The sequence below is a fragment of the Lithobates pipiens genome, unplaced genomic scaffold (assembly GCF_037356315.1).
Source record: "Lithobates pipiens isolate NorthernLeopardFrog02 unplaced genomic scaffold, aLitPip1_a1.2 Scaffold_28, whole genome shotgun sequence".
Classification (NCBI taxonomy): Eukaryota; Metazoa; Chordata; class Amphibia; order Anura; family Ranidae; genus Lithobates; species Lithobates pipiens.
Genome location: NW_027507789.1, coordinates 51,536,196 through 51,553,770, shown reverse-complemented (window position 1 = coordinate 51,553,770; position 17,575 = coordinate 51,536,196). Strand labels below are relative to the sequence as shown.

At 44.2% G+C, this 17,575-nt stretch overlaps 1 protein-coding gene across 2 annotated transcripts; it reads left to right on the top strand.

Annotated features, from left to right (window-relative positions):
• Positions 1-5,117: 5,117 nt before the first annotated feature.
• LOC143935386 (regulator of G-protein signaling 9-binding protein-like) lies at positions 5,118-16,196 on the top strand. 2 transcript variants are annotated; one of them, XM_077459214.1, is made up of 3 exons: positions 5,118-5,498; positions 6,401-6,695; positions 11,940-16,196. In XM_077459214.1, the coding sequence occupies exons 2-3, from the start codon at positions 6,434-6,436 to the stop codon at positions 12,467-12,469; spliced, it is 792 nt and encodes a 263-aa protein (XP_077315340.1). In that variant the 5' UTR covers positions 5,118-5,498; positions 6,401-6,433; the 3' UTR covers positions 12,470-16,196. The 2 variants fall into 2 exon arrangements, with proteins under 2 accessions (XP_077315340.1, XP_077315341.1); XM_077459215.1 differs by lacking the exon at positions 5,118-5,498 and adding an exon at positions 5,771-5,977.
• Positions 16,197-17,575: the final 1,379 nt, after the last annotated feature.

The window sequence follows — 17,575 nt, the reverse complement described above, 5'->3', positions numbered from 1 at the left end:
GAGTCCAGGTTCAAGCCCCACCATCCAAGTGGACATAGAATTAAAAAATAGCGAAGCGAGGCCGTGCCGATAGCATGACGAGGGACCCTGTTACTATGCACAATCCTATGTCCACTTGGATGGTGGGGCTTGCACCTGGAATCAGTGCGCAGGTGCCGTTCTTCTTCGGAAACTTTTGGAGTCTCCTTCTCCTCCGTACTGCACAAGCGCTGCACCTGTGCAGTACGGGACGGACACTATCCGATGGTTGGACACTTTTTGACAGAACACGGGCAACAAATGACACTGTACTGCTGTCATTAGTTGCTAGGAAGCGGATAAGTGGGCTACACAGCAGCACTGGCTGATAAAAAGGATTTAAAGTGGAGGGTCACCCTCTGCTTCCATTCTTTGGTCCATTGATTAATGCCAATTTTTCTGCTGAAGTGAAAATACACTTTAAAACCCAGTTTTGGGCACAGCTCCCTCCCGCCCAATCCTTGCCTCCCACCCTCCTCCTACCCATTCTGAATGGGCAAAGTGCTGATTTGCTTTAAAATCTCACCCAAGATGACATTCCCCCCCCCACTTGCAGGAAGCAGCGCCAGTCATTCAGTCATGTATGGACAGTACTAAAATATCCCGACTTTAAAGGGTGCCTGTAAAATCAATGAAGAAAAGATGTTCTGTCTGTGGAAAGTACGAGGGTTCTACAAAAAGTTTCCACACATTTTTTAACTAAGTTATATATATAAAAGTGCAGAAACTTTTTTAATTTTGATGAATGATTTGACATGTATTTGGTGGTAGACTTTCAAATAGTGCATCCATCTCTGTACAGTATATCACATACACTATATTACCAAAACCAAAAGTATTGGGACACCTGCCTTTACACGCATATAAACTTTTAATGGCATCCCAGTCTTAGCCCCTGCACACACGGTCCGACTAAATTGTCGAAAAATCCAATCTTTCAGAACGTGATGACGTAATTTCGTTACGATGGGACTAGATTCAGGCTAGTAGCCAATAGCTTTGATGTAGGAATTTGATCTGAGCATGCGTGGCACTTGGTCCGATCAAAATTCTCTACACATGATCGGATTACGTCCGACCGGCCCAGTTGGTCGGGAAATATTTCCAACATGTTGGAAAATTGGGTCCGACTGAGATTTGGACGGAATCAGTCCGATGCATACCACACACAGTCGGACTATCTGAAGACACGGTCCGATAAGACGCATTCCGACTGATTCTCCGACCGTGTGTACGCGGCATAAGTCTGTAGGGTTCCATATTGAGTTGGCCCACCCTTTGCAGCTATAACAGCTTCAACTCTTGTGGGAAGGCTGTCCACAAAGTTTAGGAGTGTGTCTATGGGAATGTTTGACAATTCTTCCAGAAACGCATTTGTGAGGTCAGGCACTGATGTTGGACGAGAATTTCTGGCTCGCAGTCTCTGCTCTAATTCATCCCAAAGGTGTCTATCTGGTTGAGGTCAGGACTCTGCGGAGTCCAGTCAAGTTCCTCCATCTCAAATTCCCTCATCCATGTCTTTATGGACCTTTCTTTGTCCGCTGGTGTGGAACAGGAAGGGGCCATCCCCAAACTGCTCCTGCAAAGTTGGGAGCATGAAAATTGTCCAAAATGTCTTTGTATGCTGACACCTTTAAGCCTCACAAGATTGGATTGTTGGCCAACAAAACTGTGGACTTTTGTCCGAAGTGCGTTTGCCTAAACTTGTCTTACATATAAACGGCCACACAATTGTTCGCCAACAAATATGAATGTAGTGATGTACTACGTTGTTTTTCAGCTCTTTAGCGCCACCCTTTGGGTTCCTTCTGCTAATTTTGTGTTAGTAGAAGTTTGTGAGTGTTGATTTGCGCTTTTCATTGCGTTTTCAGTTTGTTTCTGAACGGCCGTTCATTAACCAGACATATTGCGGAATCGGAGGAGATAACGTGATATTTATTATTGGCCTTGGAGTTATTGCTTTGACATTATTTTTTGGTTGAATAATGATTTGATTTGGTATATTTTCTATATTTTTGGATGCATAGAATGCACTTTTCGCTTAAGTTCTATTGGCAGATAGCATGTCTAATTTTATTTGTTTTCTTTTTTTAATGCACAATAAAAAATATTGTGTAGAATAATACTTGGCTATGTGTTTTACTTCAAATGACAGTTTGGTAGTAGGCAGTTACATTTAAAAAAATACAATGTAAAATTAACAAGGGACACCAACATAGTTGTATCTTTAATCTTAAAGCGGGAGTCCGCGTTTTTTTTTTTTTTTTTTTAAAGTCAGCAGCTACAAATACTGCAGCTGCTGACTTTTAAAATAGTGACACTTACCTGTCCAGCGCGCCCGCGATGTCGGCACCCGAAGCTGATCTCTAGATCGACACTCGAGTGCTGCCGCCGCCATCTTGGGTATGGGAATCAGGAAATGGAGCCTTTCGGCTTCATTTCCCGGTTCCCTACTGCGCATGCGCGAGCCGCGCTGCGCAATGAGGACGGTCCCCGCTGCCTCTGGGATCTGTGTGTTTCCCAGCAGGCAGTGGGGCACTTGCGGAAGGGGGCGGGCACTTGCGGAAAGGGGCGTAATGTACGCCCCTTTCCGCAGAGAGCTAGCCCGGAAGTGGTGCAGTTACCTGGATTATCCAGGTAACTGCACCCCCCTCCCCCCTGAAAGGTGCCAATTGTGGCGCCGGAGGGGGGGAGGAATCCGATGAGCGGAAGGTCCACTTTAGGGTGGACCTCCGCTTTAAAAACTACAGGATAATGGTGTTGTGGTAACTTGCCCAAATAATAAAACAAAAAAAAAAACAAAAAACAATATTATTCTTAATATCACTAGAAAAAAAAAAGCCTTTGAAAATTAGTTTGCAATAACTCCATCAGTATCACCAGCAAAGCAGCTTCATTATTATCCCATTAAAGAAGAAGAGAATTGTGCGCTGCATTTGGAGATTTCATAATTTGCCACGAATGTCAATTCTCCATTAGGAACGCTAATTTACAAGACCGACCGCTTCTGGCTCCTACTTGCTTCCCAGCATGCGTGTTTGTACTTTGGACTTTTGTACGACGGACTTGTGTACACATGCTCGGAAAATCCAACAACACACATTTGTCTGTGGAAAATTTGAAAACCTGCTAGCCAACATTTGTTGATGGAAAGTCTGACAACAATTGTCCGATGGAACGTACACATGATCAGATTTACTGCCAACAGCCTGACATCACACATTTCCCATCGGAAAGTCTGATCGTGTGTACGCGGCTTAAGTGTTCCCTTCACTTGAACTAAGAGGACCAAGTCTAACCCCTGAAAAACAACCCCTCACCATAATCCTCCCTCCACCAAATGATTTGGACCAGTGCACAAAGCAAGGTCCATAAAGACATGGATGAGCGAGTTTGGGGTGGAGAAACTTGACTTGCCTGCATAGAGTCCTGACCTCAACCCGATAGAACACCTTTAGGATGAATTAGAGCGGAGACTGCAAGCCAGGCCATCTCATCCAACATCAGTGCCTGAAATCACAAATGCACTTCTGGAAGAATGGTCAAACATTCCCATAGACACTCCTATACCTTGTGGACAGCCTTTCCAAATGCAAAGGGTGGGCCACCTCATTATTGAACCCTACGGACTAAGACTGGGATACCATTAAAGTTCACATGCGTGTAAAGACGGGTGTCCCAATACCTTTGGTAATATAGTGTACATCACATGCGTGCCGTTAAATATTCTGACAGATATAGGACGTGGTTTAACTCTCTGATATCTACTGAAATATCAGCTTCGGGTGGAGTGACCCTTTGAAATACAGGATAAGAAAGAATGGAAGTTCTAATCCAGTCCAGTGACGTGGGATGATGGAGTCGGGCTCTGTGGCGGAGGGATCAGATCTGGGCAGGAAATCATTACTGATAGTTGTGTACTGAGACAGAAAAACCTCCATTACTGATCAACTCCTCTCCCGGGACACAGCACTAAAATGTTTATCATCAGACTAGTGTAGAAGATTGGGGGGTGCGGGGCAGTGATACAACGGGGGGGGGGGGGGGGGGATGAATGACAGAAGGGGTAGTGTGTCCTGGGTGATGTGTTGTATAAAGTGTGCACTATGCTGTGTGATGTGATGTATTGTATAAAGTGTGTACTATGCTGTGTGATGTGATGTATTGTGTACTGCACAGTGTGAAGTATTGTGTACAATATGTAGTGTGTGATGTGATGTGATAAGTGGACAGGGAGGATGTCTCCCTTGTGTCCTGTGTATATTGTCTACAGTGTGTACTGTATGATGTGCACTGTGATGTGTACTGTAAGATGTATACTATGTGTTGTGTACTGTATGATGTATTGTGTATACTGTCTGATGTGTACTGTGTGATGTATAGTGTACTGAATTATGTGTACTTTGTGATGTGTTGTGTACTGTATAGTGTGTGATGTGATAGACTGACAGGGAGGATGTCCCCCTTGTGTCCTGTGTGTTGTTGTGTATATTGTCTACAGTGTGTACTGTGTGATGTGTTCTGTACTATATGATGTATACTGTATGATGTGTACTGTGTGATGTGTTGTGTACTGTATGATGTATACTGTGTGATTTGTGATGTGTTGTGTACTGGATGATGTATACTGTGTGATTTGTTATGTGTTGTGTACTGAATGATGTATTGTGTACTGTGTGATGTGTTTTGTACTGTGTGATGTGTACTGTGTTGTGTACTGTGTGATGTGTACTGTATGATGTATACTGTGTGATTTGTGATGTGTTGTGTACTGTATGATGTATACTGTGTGATGTGTTGTGTACTGTATGATGTATACTGTGTGATTTGTGATGTGTTGTGTACTGTATGATGTATACTGTGTGATGTGTTGTGTACTGTATGATGTATACTGTGTGATTTGTGATGTGTTGTGTACTGTATGATGTATACTGTGTGATGTGTTGTGTACTGTATGATGTATACTGTGTGATGTGTTGTGTACTGTATGATGTATACTGTATGATGTATTGTGTACAATATATAGTATGTGATGTGATAGGCGGGTAGGGGGATGTCTCCCTTGTGTAGTGTACAGTGTGATCGGTGTATTGTGTACAATGTGATAGGCGGTCGGGAAGTCAGTCTCCCCCGTTCCGTGTAATTTGCAGTCAGTAGATCGGTGTGCTCGGCGCTCTCCCCGCTCAGTGTACGGTGCGGTCAGTAGATCGGTGTGCTCGGCGCTCCCCCGGTGATAAGCCCGCCCCTCCTCGGTGTGTTGGGGGGTGTAGATGGATCCACCCCCGGGGGCTCGGAGCTCTTCCCACACTGGATCCCCCGGGGAATCCGGCTCCATGAGACTTTAATCAGCACAGCAGCTGCTTCCTGCCATTATCCTATTAAACAGGCAGGCTGAGCCGCGCACAGCGATCTGCTCTCTAAGCCGGGCCCTCCCCGGGATGTGACAGCGCCGCCGCCCGGCCAACTCTGCAGGGGGCCAGGTAAGTTGTGGCCGGAGATCGGGGGGCGCTTCCTCCATAGCCGGGCCGGGGGAGGGTGCAATGCCCGGGGCTGAGCTGGGGAAGACTAGGGGAGGGGGGGCGTCTGTTGCCCCTAGCAACGGCCAGCATCCTTCATTTACCAATGCAAAGGGAGAACATGTTGCCCCTAGCAACCAACCTCCTTCATTTACTAGTATAGGTCAGACCTTGAAACTTGATTGGTTGCTACAAGCAACTGCTTTGCCTTGATTGGTTGCTACAAGTAATTGCCTTTCCTTGATTGGTTTCTACAAGTAATTGCTTTACTTTGATTGGTTGCTACAAGCAACTGCTTCAGTCTTGCTGGAAGGGATGACAGCTGCTCCATGCACAGCCCCTTCATATCCAGGGAGTGATCGGTGACAGCAGCATCCTCCCAGCCAGACATGGGGAGCCTGGGTCAGGATTCCTAGGGAGAAGTCTTGGAAGATGCTGTTTTGGTAATTATACATTTATATATAATATACACACAGCCTTTTTAGTGGTGAGCGCTGAGATCAGCGCTGTGTATGTCACCTCCATGCAAATCTAGTAAACCCAGCAGAGTTTATCAGCAGGCGTGGTGCAAGTCATCGCTGATCCTCATCATTGGCCTCCTTCAGACAATACACATTAATTCCTATAGTGTTCAATGATGACTTGCAGAAAATAAAATATTCTTCTTTGCAGGGCTTGCTGTGCACTAATGGACAGTTAATCGCCACTGCCGATCATCCCATTGTGACCAATCGGGGCTCTCTCCATGGACAGAATGAATACAGGGAGGCTGTAACATGTGAAATGGGCTCTGATGGATTTTTTTTTTTTTTTTTTTATACAGATGTATTGATCCAGTTTTATTTATTTATTTTTTTCTTTCCCAGGTGCCCCCGCCACAGGACTGGGACAGGTCAAGCATGTCGGCCCTGGAGGGTGCCCCACCGGCACCCCCACACCTACACCCCAGCAGGACACTGACGCTGCGCGGGCTTCGTGGGCACGCGGCAGAGAGCAGCGGTCAGGGGACTGTCACCGACTGCAAGAAAGTTCACAACTCGCTGAATAAAGTCACCGCCTGCTACCGGCAGCTGGTACTGTGTGTTGGGGGGACGTCAGACTGCACCCGACTGCGGGAGGAGCTGGAAGAGAGCAGGAAGAAAGCATTTGAGCTGAGCACCGGTGAGTGGCTGGCATATGTTAGGGCAGCTTTTCTCAACCGATATACCCCCCAAAGAACCCTTAATCTTTTTCATGTTTTGGGGAACGCCCGATAGAACCAGTATGTTGGGGTCAGTGAGAAAAATATCTCTCACGCTGGTGGTCAGTGGGGGGGAAAAATACCCCCCACACGTTGGTCAGTGGAAAGAATCTCTCCCCCTCCTTACAGTGGTGGTCAGTGGGAAAATACCCCTTGCATTGGTGGCAAGTGAGAAAAATTACCCTTACAGTGGTGGTCATTGGGAAGAATACCACCTTACGGTGGTGGTTAGGGTCAGTGGGAGGTATTCCCCCCCCCCCCCCCTTACAGCAGTGGTCAGTGGGAAAATACACCTTGCATTGGTGGTAAGTCAGAAAAATGACCCTTACAATGGTGGTCAGTGGGAAGAATACCCCTTTACATTGGTGCTCAGTGGGAAAAATACCACCTTCTTACAGTGGTGGTCTGTTGGAAGAATGCCCAATCAATGGGAAGAATACACATCCCCCCAACGTTGGTGGTCAGTAGGAAAAATGCACCTTACATTGGTGGTCAGTAGGAAATATGCACCTTAGATTGGTGGTCAGTGGGGAAAAATACCACCTTGCGTTGGTGGTCAGTGGGAGGGAAGAATGCCCAATCACTTTGTAAAATGAACAGCCTTCGCTTCTTTAGTAAATAACCTCCGGTATGTACCGCACTTTTCCGAGTTGTGATCAACAGCCGGCAATAGGAACTTGGGCAATGGACGGTACAAATGGCATTCTGCTTTATGCCACATGAGGTAGGATGCCATTACAGAAATATTGCTGCCTGACTTTATGACAAGCTTCTGGGGAGGTGAGGTGACGAAAGCCCCGTACACACGATCAGAATATCGTACAAAAAAAAAATTACAGATTTTAAAGCGATCGTACGATAATCTGATTATTGATACACAGCTTTCGACCAAAATTTTCTGAAGGGACAAACACGAAAAGTTTTCTCGTACGATACCAGATCGTATGATTTTTGCTTAATTAGTACAGTTGTCTGAAAATACAATACATGACATCCCTTCCAAAATTTTTATTTTGTCGTACGACAATTTTCATACCCCAGCAGGTTGAACGAAAAAAAGACAGCTCAGGTCTGAGCCGCTGTACTAACAATCCGATGTTAGTACAGCGATCTCCCCCACTGAGCTATTGTGTTCTGACAGGGGAATGCCACAAAAACTTGTGAGGTATCGCCGTATAGCCCTAGACCTCTGTAACTTAAAATGTGCAACCTGTAGAATTTTTTATTTTTTTTTGTTAAACGTCGCCTGTGGAGATTTTTAAGGGTAAAAGTTTGTCGCCATTCCACAAGCAGGCGCAATTTTGAAGCATGACATGTTGGGTATCAATTTACCCGGTGTAACATTATCTTTCACAATAAAAAAAAAAAAAAAAAAATTGGGCTAACTTTACACGTTGTCTTATTTTTTTTATTCAAAAATGTATTTTTTCCCAAAAAAGTGCGCTTGTAAGACCGCTGTGCAAATACAGAGTGACAGAAAGTATTGCAATGACTGCCATTTTATTCTCTAGGGTGTTAGAACGCCCAAACATTATTCTTTTTTTTTTTTTTTCTAAGTAATTTTCTTACAAAAAAATAAAAACTTTTTTTTAACTCGTAAACCCAATTCAAAAAGAGGCTCTGTCCTTAAAGTGGTTGTAAACCCTTACAAACCACTTTGACTTACAGGTAAGCCTAGATTAAGGCTTACCTGTAAGTCCAAGAAATATCTCCTAAACCTACACGGTTTAGGAGATATTTACAAAAAGACAGCCACCGCTGTCTACGGCGCACTGGGAAGGCCGCTGTGAATCACAGCGCCGGAGCAGCGAGACCCGGAAGTCACTCCGGGATCCATGGCAGCGGCGGACATGGAAGACAGAGGACTGCTTCGGGGGCTTCGTTCTCAGTTAAGTTATTCATAATGAGCTAGTATGCTATCCTTTTTTTTATTTATTTTATTTTTTCAACTGCCTTTACTTCCTCTTTAAGGAGTGATCCACCACGGATCACTCTTCAGAGGGCTAAAGCTTGTGTTAACAAGCCCTACAATAATGTTCCAGAAAATCTCGTATAACCTCTATTGGATTTTAGTGTCAGCCCCAATACTAAATATGTAACTTGCTTTTAGCCCCCATTCACATCTGAGCATAGCATTTTCAGGCAGAAAATTGCACGATTTTATAGCGTTTTTACCACAATTTTGTGCAGGGCAAAAGGTCACCAATGTAAAAAGAAGAAAACCGCCCAGAACTTGTTTGAGCTTCAGGTGACTTCCGTGCAGTTCTGTTTTTTTCTGCACCAATATGGTCAGTTCTGGTCAGTTTCTGCACCAGAAACTGACTGCATGGTGTGAACTACCCTGTTTCCCCAAAAATAAGACCTAGCGTGATTGTCGGTGATGGCTGCAATATAAGCCCTACCCCCCCAAATAAGCCCTACTCTGTTTCCCCGAAACTAAGCCCTACCCTGAAAAGAAGACCTAAAAGGACTTTAACTAAGGCTTATTTGGGGGGGGGGGGGTAGGGCTTATATTGCAGCCATCACCAACAATCACGCTAGGTCTTATTTTGGGGGAAACAGGGTAGAGCCATTGGAAAACACTGTGCATGCATTTTTAGTGCAGAAAAAAAGCGCACGGAACTGCATCTAGTGTGAACTGGCCCATAAGCTTAAGAAAGAAGAGGGGAGTAAAATGTGTGAAAAAAAAAAAATATATAGATATAGTGTGTGTGTGCGCACAACAAAAGGCAGCAAATCCTTTTGACTAGCCAAGGCAGATTTTACCTCTTGTAAAGAGCTGAGGCTGACATTACACTTCTGCGCTATGAATATGGCTTCTCTTGTGCTGTCAATAAATAAAAAAATGATTATATATTTATATTATTTTTAATTTTTTTTAAATCCTGTAAAACCGCAGGCTCATTGTTCCATCCACATTTTTCAATGACGAAACCTTGAATCCTTTATAAATCAGATGCTCAAAGACAAAATTGTTTAACATATATATTAAGTGTACATGCAATCCACTGTTTTATGGTAATAATTCTTTCAATAAAAAGTAAAATGGGGAAAAAAAAAAAACCTCCTTGGATAAAAGCATTTGAAGCTGGTCATGAAGCCGTGTTAATCTGTTGTCTTTTGATGATTTATGAGTGGAAAAAGTCTGAGTGCTTATTTCCACTGCGCGCAATGTCATGCATTTTAATGCATTTTCCAGCATATTCAAAATAAATGATATTTCAAGAACTGGGGGCTCATTGTCCTTCATGTGGGTTTCTGATCACCACATGCTGGCCCATGGAAATGTGTGTGCGGTGCACTGCGATGACTTGTCAGGAGTATAGATAAAGAGGAAATGCCTTAAAGATGAACTTCAGTCCCCTTTAGCTTGGGGCCTGCACCCTTCCCTTTGGCGCACAATCTTTTTAGTCTGGCAAATATGCCAAAGATCTCCATCTGGCTTTTAGGTCCATGTTTGGTGTTTGGCCATGCGTAGACACACTGAATGTTAGAATTTCCATACTGGCTCAATCTTCGCTCATGCATGGAAATGCCACGAGTGTGCAGATGTGTTGAAGGACTCTGCCGGGACTTGTGGCACATCTGCGCACAAAAAAAAAAAAACGATAGACTTTTTGAAGAGCCTGTGTGTGTCTATGGACACACACCTTCACACACAGGACATGCTGGTAGGTTAATTGGCTTCTGCCTAAATTGGCTCTAGTATAGGAATGTGAGTTAGGGACCTTAGATTGTAAGCTCCTTGAGGGTAGGGACCGATGTGAATGTATATGTAAAGTGCTGCGTAAATTGATGGCGCTATACAAGTACCCTTTTAAAAAAAAAAAATAATAATAATATCTCTCTCAAACACCCACTATTATCAAAAGTATTGGGATGCCCACCTTTGCATGCACATGAACTTTAATGGCATCCCAGTCTTAGCCTGTAGGGTTCAATATTGAGTTGACCCCCCCCCTTTGCAGCTATAACAGCATCAACTCTACTGGGAAGGCTGTCATCAAGGTTTAGGAGTGTCTATGGGAATGTTTGACCATTTTACCAGAAGCGCATTTGTGAGGTCAGACACTGATGTCTGATGAGAAGGCCTGGCTCACAGTCTCTGCTCTATTTCATCCCAAAGGTGTTCTGTCTGGTTGAGGTCAGGACTCCACCCCAAACTCGCTCAACCATGTCTTTATGGACCTTGCTTTGTGCACTGGTGTGCAGTCATCTTGGAACAGGAAGGGGCCATCCCCAAACTGTTCCCACAAAGTTGGGAGCATGAAATTGTCTTGGTATGCTGACGTCTTAAGAGTTCCCTTCACTGGAGCTAAGGGGCCAAGCCCAACCCCTGAAAAACAACCCCACACCATAATCCCCCCACCAGAAAAAGATGACTAGTCTGGGCCCGCCTACTCTCAGGGGTTGTCCTGTGGGGTCAAGGGGGCAGAGTTCACTGGCTGTATGCTGACATGAGGTGAGCCAGGAAAGTAATTTTTTATTTATTTTTTGGTTTGGGTTTAATACCGCTTTAACCCTTTTCCACTGGCTGCACACATATATGTGGCCTCTCGGCGGGTGGGCTTTAACACTGAGAGGTCGCATGTATGTGGCACTGCACACTTCCAGCACAGTCACCAACCGAGACCAGAAAGCTCCCGATGCATACTTGTGATCTGGAACTGTCCGATCATGTGAAATCTGTGACAGCCAATCACAGTGGGCACACGACCTGAATACCTGCCTCCCGGCATCTGGAATTTCTTAAAGGGCTGGGAGACAGTGGCAGGAAGGGGTTGAAATACAAGGCCCACTTATTACAGCAGGCCACCCCCTCTATTTTAAATCGCTGCATGGAAGCTGTAAAAACACACACCTTTCAGTACATCTAGCAGCACAGTGATGACGTCACTACTCTTACAAAAAGTAATATCTGAGTTTGCAAAGGTATATGACGCACACAAAGTGGATTTACATCATATGAGACTATTAAGAAATATATTTAAATGCATTTTTTTGTGCCTGGAGTTCAGCTTTGGTGAAATTAACGAAAACACTATTATAAATCAAACTAGCATATTAACACAAAATGAATATGATCAAGTCCTGTTCTGTATATATTTGTAGTATTGAATGTATTCTAAAACAATTTGTAATTTTGTGTATTTCTTTATTAAAAGATCTGAGGAACACACTGATGGTCTTGCTGATGGAACAAGAGGTGACTCAAGAGGATAGGGTGGAACTTGAACGAATCTGGGTACTCTTCCTTTCCACACTAGAGTTTTTCCAGCAGGACTTGTGTAAAGCTCATCATCTTTGCCAACTCTTTCCTCTGCATGGCCGACGCAAGAGACTAGTTAATACTGGGGTCATTGGTAAAACCTCCGAAGTGGCCTACAGGGCTCGCAACATCAAGTCACCGAGCACAAGAGTAAAAGAAAATCCACAGCGAGGGGAGAGGCCTTGCTCTCCAGACCTGGCAGGTCAGATCGAACATGTAGAAAGAATGCTACATGATATGCAAATGAAAGTCAGCATTCCAATATGGACAGTGGAGGCCACCGAGGAGGCTTGGGCAGAAGTCAGCTCAACCTGCGATCTGGACGACTGCTCTGATAATGAGATCCTGGCTGGAGAAGACATATCCAGTAGAGGATGTTGTGCCCAGCGGCAATCATTAGCTCGGCCTCTTTGTATGGTCTCATAATGAACACATAGCACTTGAATTAAGGAACAAAAGCTGCACTGCACAGCTCTGAAACACGAAGAGACGGGGGAAAAACAGAAAACTCTTGAACGATTAATAAAGTAATAGTACTTTACTTGAACCTTTGTTTTAGATGGTTCCTGCCATGTCTTTCAGTAAACACATTGTGCAAGAGGTTACATCAGAGAAGAGTTTCTGTATTTCAGTATAATTTGCTAGAATTATAAGGAACATATGTACTTGTTTTCAGACTGGCCTGTGCATCATCAGTGGTCCTAACAAGCTGAATAATCAGCAGTCCACTGCCACATATCCTCAGGTATTGACACTTGCTGGCATTCAAGACTGTGAACCCAACTGTCATGGACTGTTTCTACAGAAAGATGGAAAACTCAGTTGAGAACAGTTGGGTATTACATGATCTAAGGTGCAACTACTGGCATTGTCACTGTTCTGGGGCCTGGAGAGTTAAAGGGAGGCCCAACAAAAATGATCCTGTGAGTAAGCAGGTTCTCAGCTGTTCTCAGAAATCATAGTTATGGCTGCTTATTTGTGACAGAATCAAAGAGGTCGGGTCTCTTTCACCTGAGGACAATCAAAGAATTACAATGGATGTTACATGTTATCATATGCAGCAGTGCGTAAGGGCATAATCGCCAAAACCTTGAACTCATTTTGTTTTTATACATTAATCATAGCAAGCTGAATAACTTTAATCCATTTGAGACCTGCATGGAGTCTTCCTCATGGGGCAACAGACTTTTTCTCCATCCTTCTTCCATCATCCCACTTTCAGAGTATTTGGTCTTTTCAGATTCATGTAGAACATCCTGCATGTCATGTGAATATCATCATTACTGCTATTGTATCAAATCAGGCTGTTTGCATCAACACTGTACGATGTGGGACTCGTATTTTCATTGTCTGAAGGCAGTTGACAAATGGTTTTGTGTTCCAAGCTAGCATTATATATACCCATGATCAAAGCATGACCATACCTGATCATGTTGGCTTTGCAGGCTCCAATTTATTTATTTTTTTCGAACTGGTCGGTCAACTGATAAGAATTATCTCACACCAAAGATCTTTGCTGGTCAGGAATTTACACAATTCACCTGGCATGAATCTCTGCTGTGACATTCATTCAGAAGAGTTGAATAATGTTTTGGGTCTGTAACAGATCATTGCATTGCAGGTGGATTATCTGAAACCGTTCAGAAAAAAAGATTCAGCATTTAAGGCCAAGATTGGGTCTGGCACCCAGATCTGTCAAGTTCTGTTTACGACAATCAAACTAGAACCCTTCCTAGCCAGATATTTTATTGGGCAATGATAAAACCATTCTTTAAAGCAAACCACTGTTGGTGACAAAAAAAAAAAATACCATTTAAAATATGCTTAGGCTGTGATGACACTAGCTTTGATTGACAGCAGCGGGAGCCAATGGCAATTCCTGGGCGGCTGAGTCCCTCATGTAACATCACTAGATTAAGATGGAGCTCAGGTAGGTATTAGGGGGCCTTCTGCACTTAGAAGTCTTTTTATCTTGCATTATGATAAAAAAAAAAAACCTTCTGCATTTACAACCACTTTAAGTCCCCCAGGGGACCAAGTGCCAGAGTTCTGATCCATACTGTGATTTCTGAGCAGCATGATTGGATAGCTTACCCCCCCCCCCCCCCCCCCCCCCACACACACTTTTTTTTCTAACTATGCTGTTAGCAAGGGGACAAATATTTAATGGGAGCTGATTGAAAGTGTTTGTATCTAGCAGCAGGTACATGCCGGATACGAACAACATCATTAGACACAGTAGGCAACAAGCACCCACTGTTAAACATCCACTACGCTGGCAGATTACTTACACGGCCCAACGGCGCTGATGTGGGCTCTCCTGTACAGGGGAGACAATGCACTTCAGTTCCACTGCCATGAAGGCTTTTATACATGAGAGGGCACTGCTTCTGGATAAATTTAGCTGGCTGCAGAGTTTTAGTGGCAGCGTTTGGGTAGTGCCAAGGGCAAAGCAGTGCTACCCGTCGAGCTGGACTTCTAAGGCACTGTGTATCTGAAGCTTCTCTTTCAGCAGTCCTCATTCCTGTGCAAGTGTAGGAGGATTTCTAAAATGTCTGCAATCTATTATTACACCCACTATGCTGTCATGTAGATCACCCAGCCCTGCAAGGCTGATTTATTCACAATAGGTGTCAGCCAGTAGTGCAGGGCTGTGTGATCTACCTGCCAGCTAATAGTAAACGCCTGCTGCTCCAGGAGATCACACAGCCCCGTGTTGTTGATTATTTATTCACAATCGTAAAAGATTACTCCGTGCTGGCAGGACGGGATGGAATGTCCAGAAAGGGACAAGCCTAGTGCTGCGCTGTAACTCTTACCTAAGAACCCATAAATTGGGCTTCAGACTGGGGTAGACTCAAGGGGGATTCAAGAAGAGTTATCAGTTAGTCCACATTCACACCTACAAATGTGTTTGACTCCATTTACATGGAAGAATCCCACTGAAAGCAATGGGTGGCAGCCGACTCCTGCAACTAATCAGTTACTCACATGTAATTGCTCATTGAGTGATCAGCGCAGGACACATGTAGCCTGCATTGCTGGCAATGGGCTGTCTCCCATAGCTTATCACTGGGGCTCCCTGCTTGGGTTTTTCCATGCAATCAGAATTAGGCCTATTCATGGGTGTGAATGTGTGCCTCTTCTTTTTAAAGCAGATTTTTTTTATTTTTTTTTCCCTGCGGAAAAAAAAAGTGGGAAAAGCACTAGTTTGCTTTACAGTACACCTGTCAATAGTTTAGCCATTCTACACTGGCTGCAGGACTAAAACACAGGCACCAACCATTCTGAGCTATCGCACCCCCATCTATTATTCCAGCACTACGACGAGCAGGCTTACAGGCCAACACAAAAGGTACAGGAGTGGTTGGGTCAACTTAGAGCATTGCTAGAACATTAAAATTGACATTCTCTGTGTCTTCTAGAGAGGCCAAAAGCCCCAGGCAGTCTACAAACCACCTCCCTCCTCGCTGTCTGCCGGTGGGTCCGACGCTTACCCCATCTAGGTGGGGAGCGTCTCCATGTCCTCTACTCCATCGTCAGCTTTGAGCGTGCGTCTCCTCTCCTCCTCCCAGGCGTTCAATAGGATCACCTGTCTTTTCAGCCTATGGGGTGACGGGTCTCAAAACCCACTTACTGATTGGCCAGGGTTTGTTAAAATAACAAATATTCATTCACAGTTGTAACACACCTGGGTGGGCTCCGTTCACATTCCCTGAACCCCGAGACCACCCTATTTTGAAGCCTATTGGAGCCTCGGGCTCTAATCCGGTGCTTAAAAAAAAGAAAATAATTTGTAATTCAGACGCATGAATAGGGGAAGGCAGCGATGGATTGGGGGGGCGCGTCGTCCTTGCCACCCCTGGTCAGCATGCTGGAAGGTTCGTCATCCAAGGCATCAAATCCCCAAACTCTGAGCCACCTTTGTAGTTCTGGCTTTAAAATTGTGGCTGCCATTAGGAACAAATTAACTTTAAAAAAAAATTTGTGTGTGTTAAGTGTGCATCACGCAAAAAATTAACTACTCCAAAAGCTGCCATAAATGTAACATGTGTCTATCGTTACAGAATATTAATATGTTAGTACCAAATGTTGATGTGGCGTATCTGACATTCAAAAATTTTTATTCACAAATAAATCCATTTGTGTCAAATATGTTTCTTTCTTTGTTACTCCAGAAAACTACATGTATTTGTTGTATGAATTTCTCGCTGGAAGAGTGTCAGGCTGGCTCTTATCACAAAAGACACAACAGTAACTAACATCTCCTAAAAATGTGTAAGGGCCCCTTGCACACGGGCGTCATAATTTACTGATGTTTACTCTGGAACTTGTGACGCCCGTGGGGCCACATCTGTGTGTAAAGACCTGAGTAATGTTGAGTGAGTAAGCATATAGATTTAAATTGTCTCCTTCGTTGCCAGTACTGTAACACTCATATAAGCATACTTCTAGACAAATTACTACACTCAAATGAAACATTTTATTTTTTTGTGTTTTACTGCTCTATACTCAACACAGTATTACTGAGCTTTACTCAGCTCTGTGCACGGTCCCAGACAACAATGCATCTCTTTTCAGATCAGTAAAAAAAAAAATTCAAAAATTTTGGTGAATTTCTGATAAACCAGGACAAAGTGTGCATGGAGGACGGCCCGATGGGCACCCATCCAGCATTCTTCACTTGAAACACTGAGGGATCTGGGCATAAAATTGTGAGCCAAATAGCACCTGCATGCAGCCAGCTTGCTGGCTGTGAAAATACAATAGCCATTGTTTAGCAAGGATGGAGGAGTGTCGAGAGCTTTGTCTATGGCCAGCTGTAGGGGCACATTCACATCACAACGTAGTTCTGCCAGGAAGACAACCATCACTATACTCCTGGCAGAGTGAGAGGAGCAATGTTGCTTTCTCACACAGCAGCTGCTATGACTGCCCCGTCCATCTACTATCCATTCACAGAGGTCTCTGTCTTTTGGCAATAGGTTTATATAAGGCAAAGCCCTCTGTGATTAGACAAGAGGAGGGCGAGCAGAATGGTTGCACGCACACATAACTCAAGAAGAAGCCGACAGCCTAACGGCCAGTATTGGGAGCACAGGCAGTATAGTGATAGCTGTACTCTCAAGCAGGCCATGAGGTGGCACTCAATGGACTTAAGCCATAGTAAGCCAACACATTTTTAGAACGATGCTCAATTTGTGAATTTCAGCTTTAAAGGCTGGGGGGGGGGGGGGGAATGGACTATGCAGTCCAAGGGACCCCAGTGGGTTCGTTTTGAAATATATTGCTTAATTGCCATAGTTGTAAGCCATTTGAAACCCTCCAATGTTGTTCACATTTGCTTGTTCTGGGTCATTGCTAGGACATGGTCAACATTGAGCACTCACAGGCTCAAGCACTCTACCTAGTTCAAAAGTGGTGCATGTACAGTGTGCTCTCTGCCCCTGCCACAACACATGTTGCTAGGTGTATCGTTGAGAAGAAAGGATAAATAAATATGAACTATTTAGATTAAAAATGAATGTGCTA

Bases quoted from the DNA above. Each gene is read 5' to 3' on its own strand.
- LOC143935386 (XM_077459214.1), top strand. From the start codon at position 6,434: ATGTCGGCCCTGGAGGGTGCCCCACCGGCACCCCCACACCTACACCCC. The intron at 6,696-11,939 runs GTGAGTGGCTGG...CTTTATTAAAAG, and splicing joins AGCATTTGAGCTGAGCACCG to ATCTGAGGAACACACTGATG.